Raw genomic sequence first — 17,676 nt, 5'->3', positions numbered from 1 at the left:
GACTCTTCCAGGCCGAGGACGTTGGGTAGTTCATCATCGACCTCTGCACTGGGGAAGGATTGAAACTGAGCATCGAAGGAAGCTGAAGAAGCATCAGTGCCGGGCACAGGGATGCACCAGCTTTTGCTGTGATGCCCCCAAAGCGATCCTGTGGCAAGGAGTGCCAATACTCCATCAGTGCCATGGATCCAAGATGGTCTCCACTGATCCTGTTGCCAGTCACCGATCCACCTCAAGGGTCCAAGGAAGATATGGCTACCCCTCCTTTCTCCGTCAGCCTTCGCAATGGCAATGTTCGAAGAAGAGCTGGAGTGTTGAGTCCAGCTAGCGGTGGAATGGGCGCTGCAGGGTTTTGGTCCTGTAGCACTGACGGCACCAGACCCGGTGCTGCCCGTCGTTGTACCACTTCTGAAGAAGCTCAGCGTACTCAGTGAGTTATTGACCCAGTTGGCATCAGTTCTTGGGACAGCATTAGATCCCCTGCTGGGCACAGAGGCCTCCCCCTAACAATACAGTAGTTGTTGCCGGTTCCGTCAAGGAGGAAGCTCCACAGAGGCCAGCGGAGGCCTGCCCCCCCCCCCCCCCCATCCAGTTCTACTGGTGCCTGCACCACTGGACATAGGCCAAACACCTAGGGACCCATTCCCTAGGTGTTTGGCCTATGTCCAGTGTTTGGTGAGGATGAGGAAACCTATGACCCCTGGGGGGATGTTTAGGAGTCCTCAGAGGGCCTCCCTTAGAACCTTCTCCAAAGGTGCAAAGGAAGTCTCTGCTTGAGGACTTAACCTTCGCAGGGTTTGTGAGGGTGATGGCGGAAGCCATCCCTTTTCAGTTATTGATGGAGTAAGGTGCCAGGCACAAAATGCTTTGAGATCCTCCTGTTCGTGGAACCTCCTAAGGAGATGACAGCAGTCCCGATCCATGAGATCCTTAAGTTGCTGCTGAGGATATGAGAACACCCCCTCACAGTGCCTCCCATCAAAAAGAAGGCAGACAGGGTTTACCTCATCCAGAATGCTGCCAGATTCGATAAGGGTCAGCTGCCCCACCAATTGGTGGTGGTCAAATCCGTCCTCAAGGGGGCCAAGCACTCTCAGACTCATTTTTCATTGCCCCCAGGGAAGGACCATAGAGTGATGGACTCTCTTGGGAGGAAGGTATTTCAAGGTGCCATGATCATTGGGATAAGAGGCAGTGTCCTTTCGTGGATTACAGGTTGGTTAAAAGACAGGAAACAATAGGATTAAATGGTCAATTTTCTCACTGGAGAAGGGTAAACAGTGGAGTGCCTCAGGGATCTGTACTTGATCCTGTGCTTTTCAATAGATTTATAAATGAACTGGATAGGAATATGATGAGTGAGGTAAACAAATTTGCAGATACAAAATTATTCAGAGTAGTTAAATCACAAGCGGATTGTAATAAATTGCAGGAGGACCGTGCGAGACTGGAAGATTGGGCATCCAAATGGCAGATGAAATTTAATGTGAACAAGTGCAAGGTGATGCATATATGGAAAAATAATCCATGCTATAGTTATACGATGTTAGGTTCCACATTAGGAACTACCACCCAGGAAAAAGATCTAGGCATCATAGTGGATAATACATTGAAATCGTTGGCTCAGTGTGCTGTGGCAGTCAAAAAAAAAAAAAAGCAAACAATGTTAGGAACTATTAGGAAGGGAATGGTGAATAAAACGGAAAATGTCATAATGCCTCTGTATTGCTCCATGGTGAGACCACACCTTGAATACTGTGTACAATTCTGGTCTCTCCATCTCAAAAAAGATATAATTATGATGGAGAAGGTATAGAGAAGGGCAACCAAAAAATGATAAAGGGGATGGAACAGCTCCTCTATGAGGAAAGGCAAAAGAGGTTAGGGCTGTTTAGCTTGGAGAAGAGACAGCTGAGGCGGGATATGATAGAGGTCTTTAAAATCAAGAGAGGTCTAGAACGGGTACATGGGAATTATTTACTCTTTCGGATAATAGGACTAGGGGGCATGCCATGAAGTTAGCAAGTAACACATTTAAAATTAATCAGAGAAAATTCTTTTTCATTCAACGCACAATTAAGCTCTGGAATTTGTTGCCAGAGAATGTGGTTAGTGCAGTTAGTGTAGCTGGGTTTAAAAAAGGTTTGGATAAGTTCTTGAAGTCCATTAATTGCTATTAATCAAGAAGACTTAAAGAATAGCCACTGCTATTACTGGCATCAGTAGCATGGGATCTACTTAATGTTTGGGTACTTGCCAGGTATTTGAAGCCTGGACTGGCCACGGTTGGAAACAGAATGCTGGGCTTGATGGACCCTTGGTCTGATCCAGTATGGCAATTTTTTATGTTCTTATTGCCGCCTACCAGCTCTTCATGGGCCAGTACTCGCCGCACATCTAGAAACAGGTGCCAGGAGGTGGCTGAGCAGCTGCCTCAACAGCAGCAAGACACTCTCATATTGCTGGTGCATAATGGTCTGGAATTCCGAAAACACGAGGTCCGTGCGACCTATGATGTTTTCAAGACGTCATGGAGAGTCTCTGCAGTGGGAATCAGTGCCTGCAGAATTGCATCGCTGCAGTCCTTGGAACTCCAACCAGAGGTGCAGGAATGACTCACTGACATGCCATGTACTGGACAGAATCTCTTCAGTGATAGGCTGAGGGATGCTGTGACCCAACTTTGGGACCACCACGAAATCCTCCAACTCTCTGCCAGTTCTCCTGATGCGTCCTCCTCATCCAGGAGGGCCAGCAAGACTGGGGTCGAGGAGCTCCTACGGCCGACCCAGGCAGCAGAGAGCCCCCAAGCCCCAGCTGGCTCCTCAGTCAACTCCAGGGATGGGGTTTTGACTGAGCCCTAGGGGAGTGTAAGCCAGTTGCCCATACTCAGAACAATGGACTCTCTGGTCAAGGGAAGGCTGTGTGTTTTTGTTAACCGGTGGCCCTGCATAACCTCTGACCAGTGGCTTCTGTCCGTTGTTCGTCAGGGGTACCAATTGAACTTATTTGGTGTCCCGTCAAATTGCCCTCTGTGCTCATTTTGGGGGCTGGTAGCGCATCAGGAGGTACTACTAGTGGAGCTCTCCTCCCTCTTAAAGGCCAGAGCAGTCAAGCCCTTACCACCAAGGCTAATAGGACATGGATTCTACTCCAGGTACTTCCTGATTCCAAAGAGAACAGGTTGACTCTATTCCATCCTAGACCTAAGGGCCTTGAACAAGCTTCTTAAAAAAAATTTAAAAAAAGTTAAAGATGGTTTCCCTGGGCACCTTGATTCTCCTCTTGCTAAAAGGGGACTGGCTATATATACTTCCTCGACCTAAAGGATGCATACACCTATATTAAGATCTTCCCTGCTCACAGGAAGTACCTCTAATTTATGGTGGGAAAACACTTCTAGTACCAGATTTTGCCATTCGGGCTTGCGTCAGCACCATGGGTCTTCACAAAATGCCTAGCTGTGGCACACCTCCACAGGCTGGGAGTGCATGTTTTCCTGTAACTGGATATTTGGCTGGTCAAGAGCACGTCTCAGGCAGGGGCCATCAGGTACAGGTGCTTGACCATCCAGGTACTGGAATCACTAGGGTTCGTTCTCAACTACCCAAAGTCCCATCTCAGTCCATCACTTCAATTTGACTTCTCAGGAGTCCTGTTAGACATGGATCAGGCCAAGACTTTCCTGTGTCGCCAGAGGGCAGTCACCTTGGTGACCGTCATGGCAGAGAGCCAGCAGGTATCGGCCTGGCACATGTTGAGGTTATAAGGCCATATGGCCGCAACCGTCCATGTTAATCCCTTGAAATGTTTACACATGAAATGTTTACACTGAGTAGCCTGAGGCCACAGTGGTGCCAGGCTACTCAGAGCCTCCAGCATTGCATCTGAGTCACTCCATTTCTCCGGGACTTATTGTCCTGGTGTCGGGTACTTTCAAATCTGGAACAGGGGATCTTGTTTCGAAGTCCCCCTACCCAAATTGTCCTAACCTCAGATGCATCCACTCTGGGATGGGAGAGCTCATGTAGATGGGCTCAACACTCAGGGTCTCTGGTCCGCCAGAGGAATGCTCTAGTCAAATCAACTTCCTGGAGCTTTGGGCAATCAGGTGTACACTATGGGCTTTCAGAGATCAGCTATCCAGCAAAGTTGTCCTGATTCCACACCAATAACCGAGTAGCCATGTAATATGTCATAAGAACATAAGATATGCCATACTGGGTCAGACCAAGGTCCATCAAGCCCAGCATCCTGTTTCCAACAGTGGCCAATCCAAGTCACAAGAACCTGGAAAGTACCCAAACAGTAATTTTCCTCTAGGAACTTTTCCAAACCTTTTCTAAATCCAGTTACACTAACTGCTGTAACCACATCCTCTGGCAATTATTTTCAGAGCTTAACTATGCACTGAGTGAAAAATAATTTTCTTTGATTTGTTTTAAATGAGCTACTTGCTAACTTCATGGAATGCCTCCTATTCCTTCTATTATCTGAGAGAATTAGTCCTTTCATGATTTTGTAGACCTCTATCATATCCCCCCCCCCCCTCAGTCTCTTCTTCAAACTGAACAGCACTAACTTCTAACATAGTAATGATGGCAGAAAAAGACCAAAATGGTCCATCCAGTCTGCCCAGCAAGCTTCCCAAGGTAGTAACTGCTGCTCCGTGCAGGTTACCCCCAAGCTTTTTTATTTATTCCCATCCTCTAGCCTTTAGGGATCCACAGAGTTTATCCCATGCCCTTTTGAAATCTTTCACAGTTTGTCTTCACCACTTCCTCCAGAAGGACATTTCAGGCATCCACCACCCTCTTCGTGAAGAAATATTTGCTGACATTGGTTCTAAGTCTTCCTCCCTGGAGTTTCAAATCGTGACCCCTAGTTCTACTAAATTGTTTCCAATGGAAAAGGTTTGACGACCACCATGGATCATTAAAACCTTTCAAGTATCTGAAGGTCTGTATCATAACACTCCTCTCCTCCTCTTTAGCTTTCCTAATAAGGAAGCCGTCCCATGTCCCTTATCATTTTGGTCACCCAACTCTGCACTTTCTCTAGTGCAACTACATCTTTTTTTAAGATGTGACCAGAATTACACACAGTATTCAAGCTGTGGTCTCACCATGGGAGAGATACAGAGGCATTATGACATCCATTGTTTTATTTGCCATTCCCTTCCTAATAATTCTTAACATTGTCTTAACACCTTACACTTAGAAGACAATTTCAATTTATTATCCACTATGACGTCTGTTTTCCACTTTTGCCTTAAATAACTACAAAAACTATTGCCTCTATTGATGCAACTCAGTTGCTGAACTAAACCTTTTCAGTAAGGAAGTTTGTGCCTAGTTTGAATTCTAGCGCTAGTGACCGGAGTCTTTATAATATGGAGATGGAGTTTGCATAATGAACTATCAAGCAAAGCCAAGTAAAGAATAAAATTTACAAGAAACCAGCGTTTGTAGTGTACCTACAATTATTCTCAGAGCACAGTGCAGCCTCTTCCCCTTGAGGAAGCCATTTTGGCAAAATGACCTTGTCAGGATTTGAACACCTTCCTGGTTGCCCGCCATAGTTTGGATTCAAGAGTGGTTATACAGTTCTCTCCATTTAAATAATTTTAGTCGTTCAAAACTTAAGATTTAGTTCAACAATGAGTTGTATCTATAGAGGCAATAGTTTTTGTAGGAAATACTTTTGTAGTTATTTATAACAAGAGTAGTGCACATAGCAGTTTTGGGTGTTTATGCTTGCAATGGTCAGAATTTAAATAGCCTGTTTGGCAGTTCTATATAAAACATTGAGCAGGTTTTTTTTACCCAGTCAAGGTTTGTAATTCTATTTTTAATTGTATAGATATTTACTACATTATTCCAATATAAAATTTAGTATAGCATGAGATAAAAATTCACACTAGAGTTCTTTAAATTTTTTTGGTGTATTCACAGTTGGAAAAATCTTGTACAACTGTTTGCACTGTCTGTTCTGTCTCTCATGCACATTCTTTACAGACATCCTGAATATATGACTGGCTAGGTGTGCCTCCAGGAGAGGGTTGGGAAGCAGTAGTAAGATCTACCTCTCACCACAGATCTGTATCATTTTAGAAAGGCCTTAAAAATACTCTTGCTTGTAGATACCTTTGACAGGATCCTATAATTTGGCTGCTGAGTCGTTTTTTGTTTTTTTTTTGTTTATACTGCTTTTTAGTTTAGGGATCTTTGACTATAAACTAGCCTTTCAAAGGCTAGCAAGTAGTATTGATTCATTTAAGTTCTTAACTAGCTTCTGGTAATTTTTTGGGGGTTATTAGAGTATGCCTTTAATTGGAAGCTGAACTATGAATTATATCATCTACATTTCAATATTAATCTTGTGTATGTTAAAAATGGTGTCCTTTGATTTATTATTAGAGCAAGATGAAAGAGCCTAGAATCATTGAGCTTTTATATAAGGGATATGATGCTTTGAATGTATTGACTGTTAGAACATAAGATGAGCTGTTGCTCTCTGTTCTTTTTAAATGCTCCTGTTTTGTTTTGCAATGTGTTTTATATGAATTTGATTTTTAATATTTTACTGATGGTTCTCTGCCTTGGATTATGTATGGGAAAGGTTAGATTATAAGAATAAAAATAAGAAAAATAAATCACATAAACAATTTATTTGAATGTGTTGATTCTTAATATAGGGGCGGCACAGAATCGACTAGGCAAGCAACACAGCTAATCAATGCTCTGATTAAGGATCCAGACAAAGAAATTGATGAACTTATTCCAAAGAATCGATTGAAAAGCTCTGCAGTATATTCTAAACTGGGGTCATCCACCTCTGCCACACTTGCAGCTGTTAATAGCTCCATAATGGGGATCAAGGTCACAGCAGTAGCCGCCTCATCAACTTTCCAAACTGCCACAGCACTCGCCGTGCCTGCAATTACTTCAGCAACTGCCCACAAAACGATGAAGAATCCAATTAATGTGCGACCTGGTTTTCCAGTCTCTCTTCCCTTGGCATACCCGCCTTCACAGTTTGCTCATGCTTTACTTGCTGCTCAGACTTTCCAGCAAATTCGTCCACCTAGGTTGCCTATGACTCACTTTGGAGGTACTTTTCCCCCAGCTCAGTCTACCTGGGGACCTTTTCCTGTCAGGCCTCTGAGCCCTGCTAGAGCTACCAACTCGCCTAAACCTCATATGTTGCCTCGCCATAGCAACCAGAGTAGCAGTGGTTCTCAGGTGAATTTGGGGCTCTCTTCGTCAAATCTGACAATTGCAATGAGCTCTGCAACCTCTACTGTGCCTGTTTCCTGTGTGAGCGGCAGCCCTAGTTCACCTTCGGTCAGAAGACAGCTTTTTGTCACAGTGGTGAAAACTTCCAATGCCACCACAACCACTGTTACAACCACAGCGAGCAACCACACTACAGCACCTATAACCTCCACTTATCCTGTACCTACTGCCAAAGAACACTGCTCAGTGTCATCTCCTTCCCCATCACCACCAGCCCTGCCAGGAGGAGTATCCAGAAACAGCCCTTCTGACTGTCTTACAGCTTCTCCAAACAGAGGTATGCTGTCCTCTGAACCAGAGGTGGTTAGTTCGCTGGCAGTGGAAGGAATTAATTCAGCCAGCAGTAAGCAATCTGGTGCTAGTTCTGGCGGGAGTTCATCCGTGCATACCACTCATCAGCAGACACCAGGATCTCAAGAGATGAGACCTGCCATCCTACAGTCTCAGGTTTCTCCACCAGACCCACGAATGACTGCACCTCCTAATCTAGCAGCCAGTTGTTCCTCCGCCACAGCAGTAGCAGTTCCTTCTAATCCTCCTGTGAACTATATTTTATCTCATCCACCACCAACGGCATCTGCTCAGCCAACAACTAAAATTGAAACGCCTATCAGACCACCTGCCCATGGAATGAATCCTTCTCATAAAAGTTCAGCTTCTACCCAGAATTCTGTGGCCGCTGTGAGCATGAACCATATCAAAAGGCCACACAGTGTTCCATCATCCGTGCAGATGCCTTCCACTCTGAGCACACAGAGTGCTTCTCAAAACCCAGCCCTTCTAGGAAACAAACCTGTGGCTGCCAACTTTGGCTCTACTTTGCCGTTTGGGCCCTTCAGCGCATTGTTTGAGAACAGTCCTGCTCCTACTCATGCCTTTTGGGGGGGATCTGTTTCATCCCAGTCTCCAACAGATTCCATGCTGTCTGGACAGTCTTCATATTTGCCAAATTCTGATCTTATGCTTCCATCTGATACTTCCAAAGCCCCTGGTTTCAGGCCACCATTGCAAAGGCCAGCACCAACTCCCTCAGGTAAGTGGGGTTTGCACTGAAAAAGCTGTGCCAGAGAGAGTATAATTACCAGATGTCTAATTCATGCAGTTTAAGGTCCATTTCTGAAGGACCTAATGTTCTGTGCACAAAGTTCTTGACAGGATGTGCATTAAGTGGTTAATTTTCAAATGGTTTCCATGTGTAAAATTGTCATATGTAAGTAGCGTGTATACATGTGTATGCTATTTTGGAAACATCGTGACTACACATGTACTTGGCAGTGTCACATGCAAATGTTAATGGAAAAAAAGGGGCCCTCCAGGGTGGAGCTCAGAAGTACCAACACAAGTTGCTATTTGTAAGCAGTATGTGCAGTTACATGACCGAACTTGTCTGTATGCTGTTACACCTGCTAATTACCGTATTTTTCGCTCCATAAGACGCACTTTTTTTTTCCCCCCCAAAAAATGGGAGGAAATTGTCTGTGCGTCTTATGGAGCGAATGTAGCGTCTCTCCCTCTCGCGCGCCGACCCCTTCCTCCTCCTCCCAGCTCAGCCCAATCAGCATGGTGGCACAGGTGTGTCGTCTTCTGCCGGCGGAACTTGAGCTCCCTGCCGGTCTGCTGTTCCCGGGGTGCATCTTGCTGCGAGGGTCGGCGTGGCGCAGGTCAGACATCAGCTGTTTGAACCACATGGGCTACGGAGGCCCCTCCAGTTCAGACGGCTGGCATTTGACCTGTGCTGGCCTTCGCAGTGGGATGCACCCTGGAAACAGCAGACCGGCAGGGAGCTGTTTGAACTGGAGGGGCCTCCGTAGCCCACGCGGTTCAAACAGCTGATGTCTGACCTGCACCACACCGATCTTCACAGTGATGCACCCCAGGACCGGCGGGGAGCTTGGGGATCTGCCGGCGGAGGACGATACATGGCATCGGGGTTTGTGGTTGGTGCCATTTCCTTCTCATTTGTTTGGATGTATTGGAGGGTCATGGGGTTGGTATACTGCCTGGGAGGGAGGGCACATGACACAGACCAGCAAATAGAATTACTGCCTGTGCTGATTAAGTGGCTACCAGTTGAAATATTAGGAGCAAATTGCTCTCCTAATCAATGTAATATAGCCCTGACTATTTATTATTGAAATTTGGAGCAGTCATGAAAGTTTACAATAACTGGTGTGAGAGAGCTGTGTGTATGAGGGAGAGAGTCTGAGTGTGTGATTGTCTGTGGGTATGTGTATATGTGAGGGACAGCCAGTGAATTGAGTGGGGGAGAGAGCTAGTGAGTGTGAAAGAGCCTATGTATGTATGTAAGGGAGAGAAAACCAGTGAGTGTGAGTACCTGTGTGGATGTTCTCTGCCTTACTTATAAAAAAAACAAAACCAAAAAAAAAATCCCACGGAAGGCCACCAGGGGGAGCTCCGAACAGAGCCCATCATAGGGACAGAATTTTTTTTTCTTATTTTCCTCCTCTAAATCCTAGGTGTGTCTTATGGTCAGGTGCGTCTTATAGTGCGAAAAATACGGAAGTGAAATTGCACTTGCCTGTAGTTTTTGGGTGTGAAGTTTGTGTTAACTGGTAGTGGGGATTGGAGTCGAGGTGAACTGGTGACCGCAAGTATGCACACAAATATTCTTTATAAATTACATGCCTTTGTGTATAACTCTGAGTTAATACATATGTAAAATATATGCATGTAATTTTATAAAATGAATAAAGAAAGTGCATTTTCCTGCAATACAAATATATGCACCTATTGGGGCAGAAATATGTGGTATTATATAAACTGCAGCTTTTGTCACACTGTTTATAAAATACCAGCATAAATCTGTCTGCGGGCCCACTTGTGTTTGTGCATTTGGTAATTTATGCAGTCTGTAGAAAATTAGACTCTAAAAGAAGTGGATGAACTATAAGCATTATGCTGTGTTAAGTATGAAGTGAAATTATGTAATATTGTAAGTAATAGCAGAAAAAGACCAAATAATTTTTCAATGCACAGAAAGTTTTATTGAAATGTTCTAATATGCTATTTAGGGCATTGTAGTTTCCAAGATAATGTCTTAAAAGCAAAGGTCTCTTTTAAAATAGAAACTCAATTTATTAACTTCTCTGGTTTTGTGGAGCTAGAGCATACTGTATTCTCTGGTGTCACAGATTTACCAGTCACACAATTGAGTCATGTGACCATGCTCAGAGCTGAACAGACACACTAGTAATGTAGATAGTTGGGTGACTTGTGGACATGAGGAATATTTGGTAACTTGCCTGCCTAGTGCAAAGGTGGCAGATCTCACTCATCACCTAAATTGGATTTTAGACAGTGCTGGGGAGGAGCCAGCTGTTGTGGTACATGTGGGCACTGACGACATAGGACTGATAGGGAGGAAAATTCTAGAAGCCAAATTTAGGATTTTAGGTAGAAAGTTGAAATCCAGAACCTCCAGGGTAGCATTCTCTGAACTGATCCCTGTTCCACGCGCAGGTCCCCAGAGGCAGGCAGAGCTCCTGAGTCTCAATGTGTAGATGAGACAATGGTACAGGGAAGAGGGATTCAGTTTTGTAGGGAATGGGCAACCTTTTGAGAATGGGGGAGTCTTTTTCCCAAAAAGGTGGGCTCCACCTTAACCAAGGTGGAACCAGGCTGCTGGTGCTAAACTTTAAAAAGGATGTAGAGTAGCTTTTAAACTAGAACAAGGGAAAAGGCCCACAGTTGCATAGTGCATGGTTCAGTGGGAGGTATCTTTGAAAGATACTAATGAAACAGGAGAGATAGTGAGTTCCAATAAAAGCATAGTAGTCCATATGTCTATAAGTAAAGAACCATCTGAGTTATAATTCAAAATTATCCCTACTAACTGATAAACAAGTTAATACAAAAAAAATCTTTAAAAAAAAACACCATGAGTGAAAACCAAAGCCATGATATTGAAATAATATAAATTTACCTTGTTAACAATAGAAAAGTTTGTGATGAATCGAGAATCTATATGACCATCATATAAAGACGCTTGATCCATTCACTTATAGAGTTAATAGTCAGTCTATTCAAGAATTTTTTCAAGAATTATTTGTGTAAATAAAGATTTATCTTTAAATGAGAACCTTGGTATTCCAATCTTTTTTGCAAATTGCCACCTGACACTGCCTGTACAGTTCCAGTGTGTCGTTTGTCTGCATCAGGAGCATAAAAACAGCAGGAATGAATACCATGACTTAGAAACGTCTATTCAATGGCAATGTACAATCTTGTATTTTGGAGCAAAGGTGTTGATATATAAACATTTGTGGACATTGTGTAGGTATTCTGCATGGAGTACGTAATATTCTACATGGAGTACTTAAAATGTTCTCGGAGCATAGGTATTGTGAGATACTTACAAATCATTTATAAGTCTGCTGCTTATCTCAAAACAACCATGCCTGTGTCTCACAACAGCGTCTCCAACTGATTGAAACCAGAAGGATGCTTGTCCACACTAACCTAAGTACCGGAAGTGGCGGGGACCAAGAGTGATCCTGTCAGTCATTCCGTGTCATTCTAAATGTAAAATATATTATTTTGTTAAGCCAACATAAACTGATATGGTTTTTAATTTATCTATTCATTGAAACCATTTGGTGCCAAGGGGTCCAGATCAAACAAAAATTCTGCTTGTGATAATTGAGAAAAGTTGATATCCCCATCTTTGGGAGGGAATCGAATCACCTGTAGTATAAGAACATAAGAACATGCCATACTGGGTCAGACCAAGGGTCCATCAAGCCCAGCATCCTGTTTCCAACAGTGGCAAATCCAGGCCATACGTACCTGGCAAGTACCCAAAAGCTAAGTCTGTCCCATGTTACCGTTGCTAGTAATAGCAGTGGCTAATTTCTAAGTCAACTTAATTAATAGGTAATGGACTTCTCCTCCAAGAACTTATCCAATCCTTGTTTAAACACAGCTATACTAACTGCACTAACCACATCCTCTGGCAACAAATTCCAGAGTTTAACTGTGCGTTGAGTGAAAAAAAACTTTCTCCGATTAGTTTTAAATGTGCCACATGTTAACTTCATGGAGTGTCCCCTAGTCTTTCTATTATCCGAAAGCATAAATAACAGATTCACATCTACCCGTTCTAGACCTCTCATGATTTTAAACACCTCTATCGTATCCCCCTTCAGCCATCTCTTCTCCAAGCTGAAAAAGCCTAACCTCTTTAGTCTTTCTTCATAGGGGAGCTGTTGCATTCTCTTTATCATTTTGGTAGCCCTTCTCTGTACCTTTTCCATCGCAATTATATCTTTTTTGAGATGCGGCGACCAGAATTGTACACAGTATTCAAGGTGCAGACTTGCCATGGAGCGATGCAGAGGCATTATGACATTTTCTGTTTTATTCACCATTCTCTTTCTAATAATTCCCAACATTCTGTTTGCTTTTTTGACTGCCGCAGCACACTGAACGGACTATTTCAATGTGATATCCACTATGATGCCTAGATCTCTTTCTTGGGTAGTAGCACCTAATATGGAACCTAACATTGCGTAACTATGGCATGGATTATTTTTCCCTATATGCATCACCTTGCACTTATCCACATTAAATTTCATCTGCCATTTTGATGCCCAATTTTCCAGTCTCACAAGGTCTTCCTGCAATTTATCACCATCTGCTTGTGATTTAACTACTCTGAACAATTTTGTATCATCTGCAAATGTGATTACCTCACTCATCATATTTCTTTCCAGATCATTTATAAATATATTGAAAAGTAAGGGTCCTACTATAGATCCCTGAGGCACTCCACTGCCCACTCCCTTCCACTGAGAAAATTGTCCATTTAATCCTACTCTCTGTTTCCTGACTTTTAGCCAGTTTGTAATCCACGAAAGGACATCGCCACCTATCCCATGACTTTTTACTTTTCCTAGAAGCCTCTCATAAGGAACTTTGTCAAACGCCTTCTAAAAAGCCAAGTACACTACATCTACCAGTTCACCTTTATCCACATGTTTATTAACTCCTTCAAAAAAGTGAAGCAGATTTGTGAGGCAAGACTTGCCTTGGGTAAAGCCATGCTGACTTTGTTCCATCAAGCCATGTCTTTCTATATGTTCTGTGATTTTGATGTTTAGAACACTTTCCACTATTTTTCCTGGCACTGACTTCAGGCTAACCAGTCTGTAGTTTCCCGGATTGCCCCTGGAGCCCTTTTTAAATATTGGGGTTACATTAGCTATCCTCCAGTCTTCAGGTACAATGGATGATTTTAATGATAGATTACAAATTATTACTAATAGGTCTGAAATTTAATTTTTAGTTCCTTCAGAACTCTGGGGTGTATACCATCCGGTCCAGGTGATTTACTACTCTTCAGTTTGTCAGTCAGGTCTACCACATCTTCTAGGTTCACCGTGATTTGATTCAGTCCATCTGAATCATTACCCATGAAAACTTTCTCCAGTACAGGTACCTCCCCAACATCCTCTTCAGTAAACACCGAAGCAAAGAAATCATTTAATCTTTCAGTGATGGCCTTATCTTCTCTAAGTGCCCCTTTAACCCTTCGATCATCTAACGGTCCAACTGACTCCCTCACAGGCTTTCTGCTTCGGATATATTTTTTAAAGTTTTTACTGTGAGTTTTTGCCTCTACGGCCAACTTCTTTTCAAACTCTCTCTTAGCCTGTCTTATCAGTGTCTTACATTTAACTTGCCAACGTTTATACATTATCCTATTTTCTTTTGTTCGATCCTTCTTCCAATTTTTGAATGAAGATCTTTTGGCTAAAATAGCTTCTTTCACCTCCCCTTTTAACCATGCCGGTAATCATTTTGCCTTCTTTCCACCTTTCTTAATGTGTGGAATACATCTGGACTGTGCTTCTATGATGGTATTTTTTAACAATAACCAAGCCTCTTGCACATTTTTTATTTTTGTAGCTGCTCCTTTCAGTTTTTTAATAACTATTTTTCTCATTTTATCAATGTTTCCCTTTTGAAAGTTTAGCACGAGAGCCGTGGGTTTGCTTACTGTCCCCCTTCCAGTCACTGCTCTCTTAATTAACAAATGTGATATCCTATTCAAAACAAATTACACTACCTCAACACCTGTCCAAGATGAGTAACTGAACTGAACTTTTCAACCTTTTTATTTAGGTATATACTGCTTCTAGCTTATTTCTAGTTTCTGGCTACTTTTTTTTTTTTAATACAAACACTAAGTTCTGCTTACTAGCTGCCTTACCGACTGACTATATAAAAATACAAACCGTCTAACTTGTTTATTCGCTACCGTACTGACTATTAAAAGTATAGTCCATTTAAGCTGCTCAAACTTGTGGTGTTGCTCCATACAGTGTTGCACTATCGGGCATTGAGTGTGCAGCAGTTGATTTTACTATGATGATCTCTCAGCTGCACGTACTCTACGGCTGGTTCTCCCTACATAGATTAGCAGGCATAGGCACTGAATCACATATATCACATTCCTAGTTGTGCAGTCTGAATAGGAATATGGTGAAATTTCAACGTTGGTGATCAGATGTGCCTAGAACAATGCCTGTAATTGTGGATGTCCATACATCAATTATCCACATTGAAAGTGCCCAATGCAATGTGTAGAAGATGAAGGACCTGATGGTATAGCTCTAACCACTTTCTCCTTTAGGTTGCACCCTCTACTAAATGAGAATCTGGGTGGACGCTGCAAAGCAGGATGAAGGGATAACATGCCAATGGCGTCCGATAATTGATTTAACTTCATATGCCCGATTAGTAAATCTTAGCACATGTTAGGTTTTCTGTTGATGTCTGTTAGGTTCTGTAATCCAAAGAAACAAAAAGAGCAGGGAAATCCCACACACAGTAAACATTAGAAAAAGGGAAGACCATATAAGTGCTTAAACTTGTCGCCCACTTATCAGGTCAAAAGAATATATTTTTTATTTGAATATTTTAATGAAAATATTTTTAGAAAAAAAATGTTTTGCCTTGCAAACAATCGTATCAATGCTCCATTAGTAAATCATTGCAATGAATTTTCACACACCTTCGAATTACGAGTATGCGTACTGGAACATATACGCCCTTCCTGGCGCGGCGGTCACCACAACCGTTTATTAATCCAGTCTGAACAACGATGGATACATCGGTTAAACACCGTACAACCTCACGGCTTGAACATCACCTTGGACCTACAGTTGTTTCTTTAATGATTTTGGAATCATCGTGAGATGACGTCATTCGTCCCCATTGGTTACGTGATTTCAATGTCCGCCTGATATAAACAGAGTTTGTTTGCTACTTTGGTCTCTGTCCATTTTGAAATCAAGCAGGAGACCTTTGGTCCCAAGTAAGGATTCAACATTCTGCTCACTCAGAAAAGCTAAGTATTTGATAATGTTTTCTAATTTATGTTTCCTTTATGTGTTAAGTTCAAGAGTCGACAGAACCTGAATATACAGTAGAAGACTGTTTATAGGCTCTGGAAATTTATTGTCTCTATTTCCTGCATAAGACGGAAACATTACAAACTTTGTTTTGTCGTTTGGCTTCTGAAGAAGCTTATGAGTGAAACTTTGGCCGTTGTTGAGCCTATTTATTTGTTGCTGAAGATCTCAGAACTGCAACATGTCTCGATACCCGTCAATCGCGTTTTTTAACACTTGCTTATAGAGCGAGCCTAATTAATTTGATCTGGTTCACACAACTTTGAAGATGGACCGCATATAGAATTGACTGCAAATGATTGAGAAGACCGAGCGATCTCCGTACTCATAGGAGATATGCCGCCTGGCTTGCTGATGCGGTTCATTCTATACATACAAAAAATTTTTTCTAAAAATATTTTCATTAAAATATTCAGATAAAAAATATATTCTTTTGACCTGATAAGTGGGCGACAAGTTTAAGCACTTATATGGTCTTCCCTTTTTCTAGTGTAGGTTCTGTAATCCAACAGACTCTGACTGAATTTTGTCCACTTATATGCTTATATACATCCTAAATGCATAACTCTGCATTTTTTAGCATTAAATCTTAGCTGCCAGACCCTAGACTATGCCTTCATTCTTCTCTAGAACCCTCCTCATGTTCTCCACACCTTCCTGGGTGACTACCCTGTTGCAGATTTTGGTATAATCAGTATAAAGACAATCTTTTCCCAACATCCTTCCACAGTGTTGCTCAAGAAGAGGTTGTGCCAGGCAATCCTGGTGTCATACTGCTAGTAATACCCTCCCACTCAGAGTGAACTCCATTTACCTTTATCGCCTCTCACTCAACCAGTTTCTAATCCTTTCAGTCACTTTAAGGCCCTTACCAAGGAGGCTCAATTTATTTATAAGTTGCTTATGCGGAATTATGTCAGAGGGCTTACTGAAATCAATATAGACTACATCTAGTGCTCTCCTTGATCCACTTTCTAGTCACCCAATCGAAGAAATTGATCCAATTTGTCTGACAAGACCTACCTCTGATAAAAACCCTGCTGCCTCAGATTTTGTAATCTACTGGATTCCAGTAACTGCATTATCCTCTTTATTAACAGCAATTCTATTAATGTGTTCACCCTAGACTATCCAGCCTGTAGTTCCAGCCTCCTCCTTCCACATTTGTGATTAAGAACCACATCCACCCCTCTCAGTCCTCCAGAACTATTTCTGCCTCTAAAGATGCATTGAAAAGGTGATCTAGTGGTCCTGCTCCTGGCCCCTCCACAGTGAACAGCGAACAGAAATAGTTATTAAGCAGTATTTTTTCCTAGTCCAGCCTCTGCATATTCCTCCCCTTCACCTCGGAGTCTCATTATGCCAATTTTGCATTCCTTTTAACACTAACATATCTGAAAAATGCCTTGTCTCCCTGTTTTAACATATTTGATTTTTTCCTAATTTAAATTTTTGCACTAACATAAGAACATGCCATACTGGGTCAGACCAAGGGTCCATCAAGCCCAGCATCCTGTTTCCAACAGGGGCCAATCCGGGCCATAAGAACCTGACAAGTACCCAAAAACTAAATCTATCCCATGTTACCATTGCTAGTAATAGCAGTGGCTAATTTCTAAGTCAACTTAATTAATAGGTAATGGACTTTTCCTCCAAGAACTTATCCAATCCTTTTTTAAACCCAGCAACACTAACTGCACTAACTCTGGCAACAAATTCCAGAGTTTTGTGTTTTGAGTGAAAAAGAACCTTCTTCGATTAGTTTTAAATGTGCCACATGCTAACTTCATAGAGTTCCCCCTAGGCACTCCATTCCTGACTAAATTCCCAACTTCTTACCTTTCCTATATACTGTTTCCTGATTCCTCTTTCTGCAACCTCTTGTACTTTGAATGCTAAAAATGTTTTTCTTACCTTCTCAGCTACTTCTTTAGGAAAACAGT

The 17,676-nt window shown here is 42.4% G+C and overlaps 1 protein-coding gene across 6 annotated transcripts in view; it reads left to right on the top strand.

Moving 5' to 3' along the window:
* The window catches only part of ANKRD17 (ankyrin repeat domain 17), a 488,939-nt gene that overhangs the window by 389,717 nt on the left and 81,546 nt on the right, over window positions 1–17,676 (top strand). For all 6 annotated transcript variants that reach the window (XM_029598806.1, XM_029598799.1, XM_029598782.1 and 3 more), the window contains exon 29: window positions 6,698–8,331. In XM_029598806.1, coding sequence (XP_029454666.1) covers window positions 6,698–8,331 — 1,634 coding nt within the window. The remainder of the gene's footprint in view (window positions 1–6,697; window positions 8,332–17,676) is intronic.

Source organism: Rhinatrema bivittatum, chromosome 1, assembly GCF_901001135.1.
Source record: "Rhinatrema bivittatum chromosome 1, aRhiBiv1.1, whole genome shotgun sequence".
NCBI classification, from domain to species: Eukaryota; Metazoa; Chordata; class Amphibia; order Gymnophiona; family Rhinatrematidae; genus Rhinatrema; species Rhinatrema bivittatum.
This window is presented reverse-complemented; position numbering and strand designations above follow the sequence as displayed.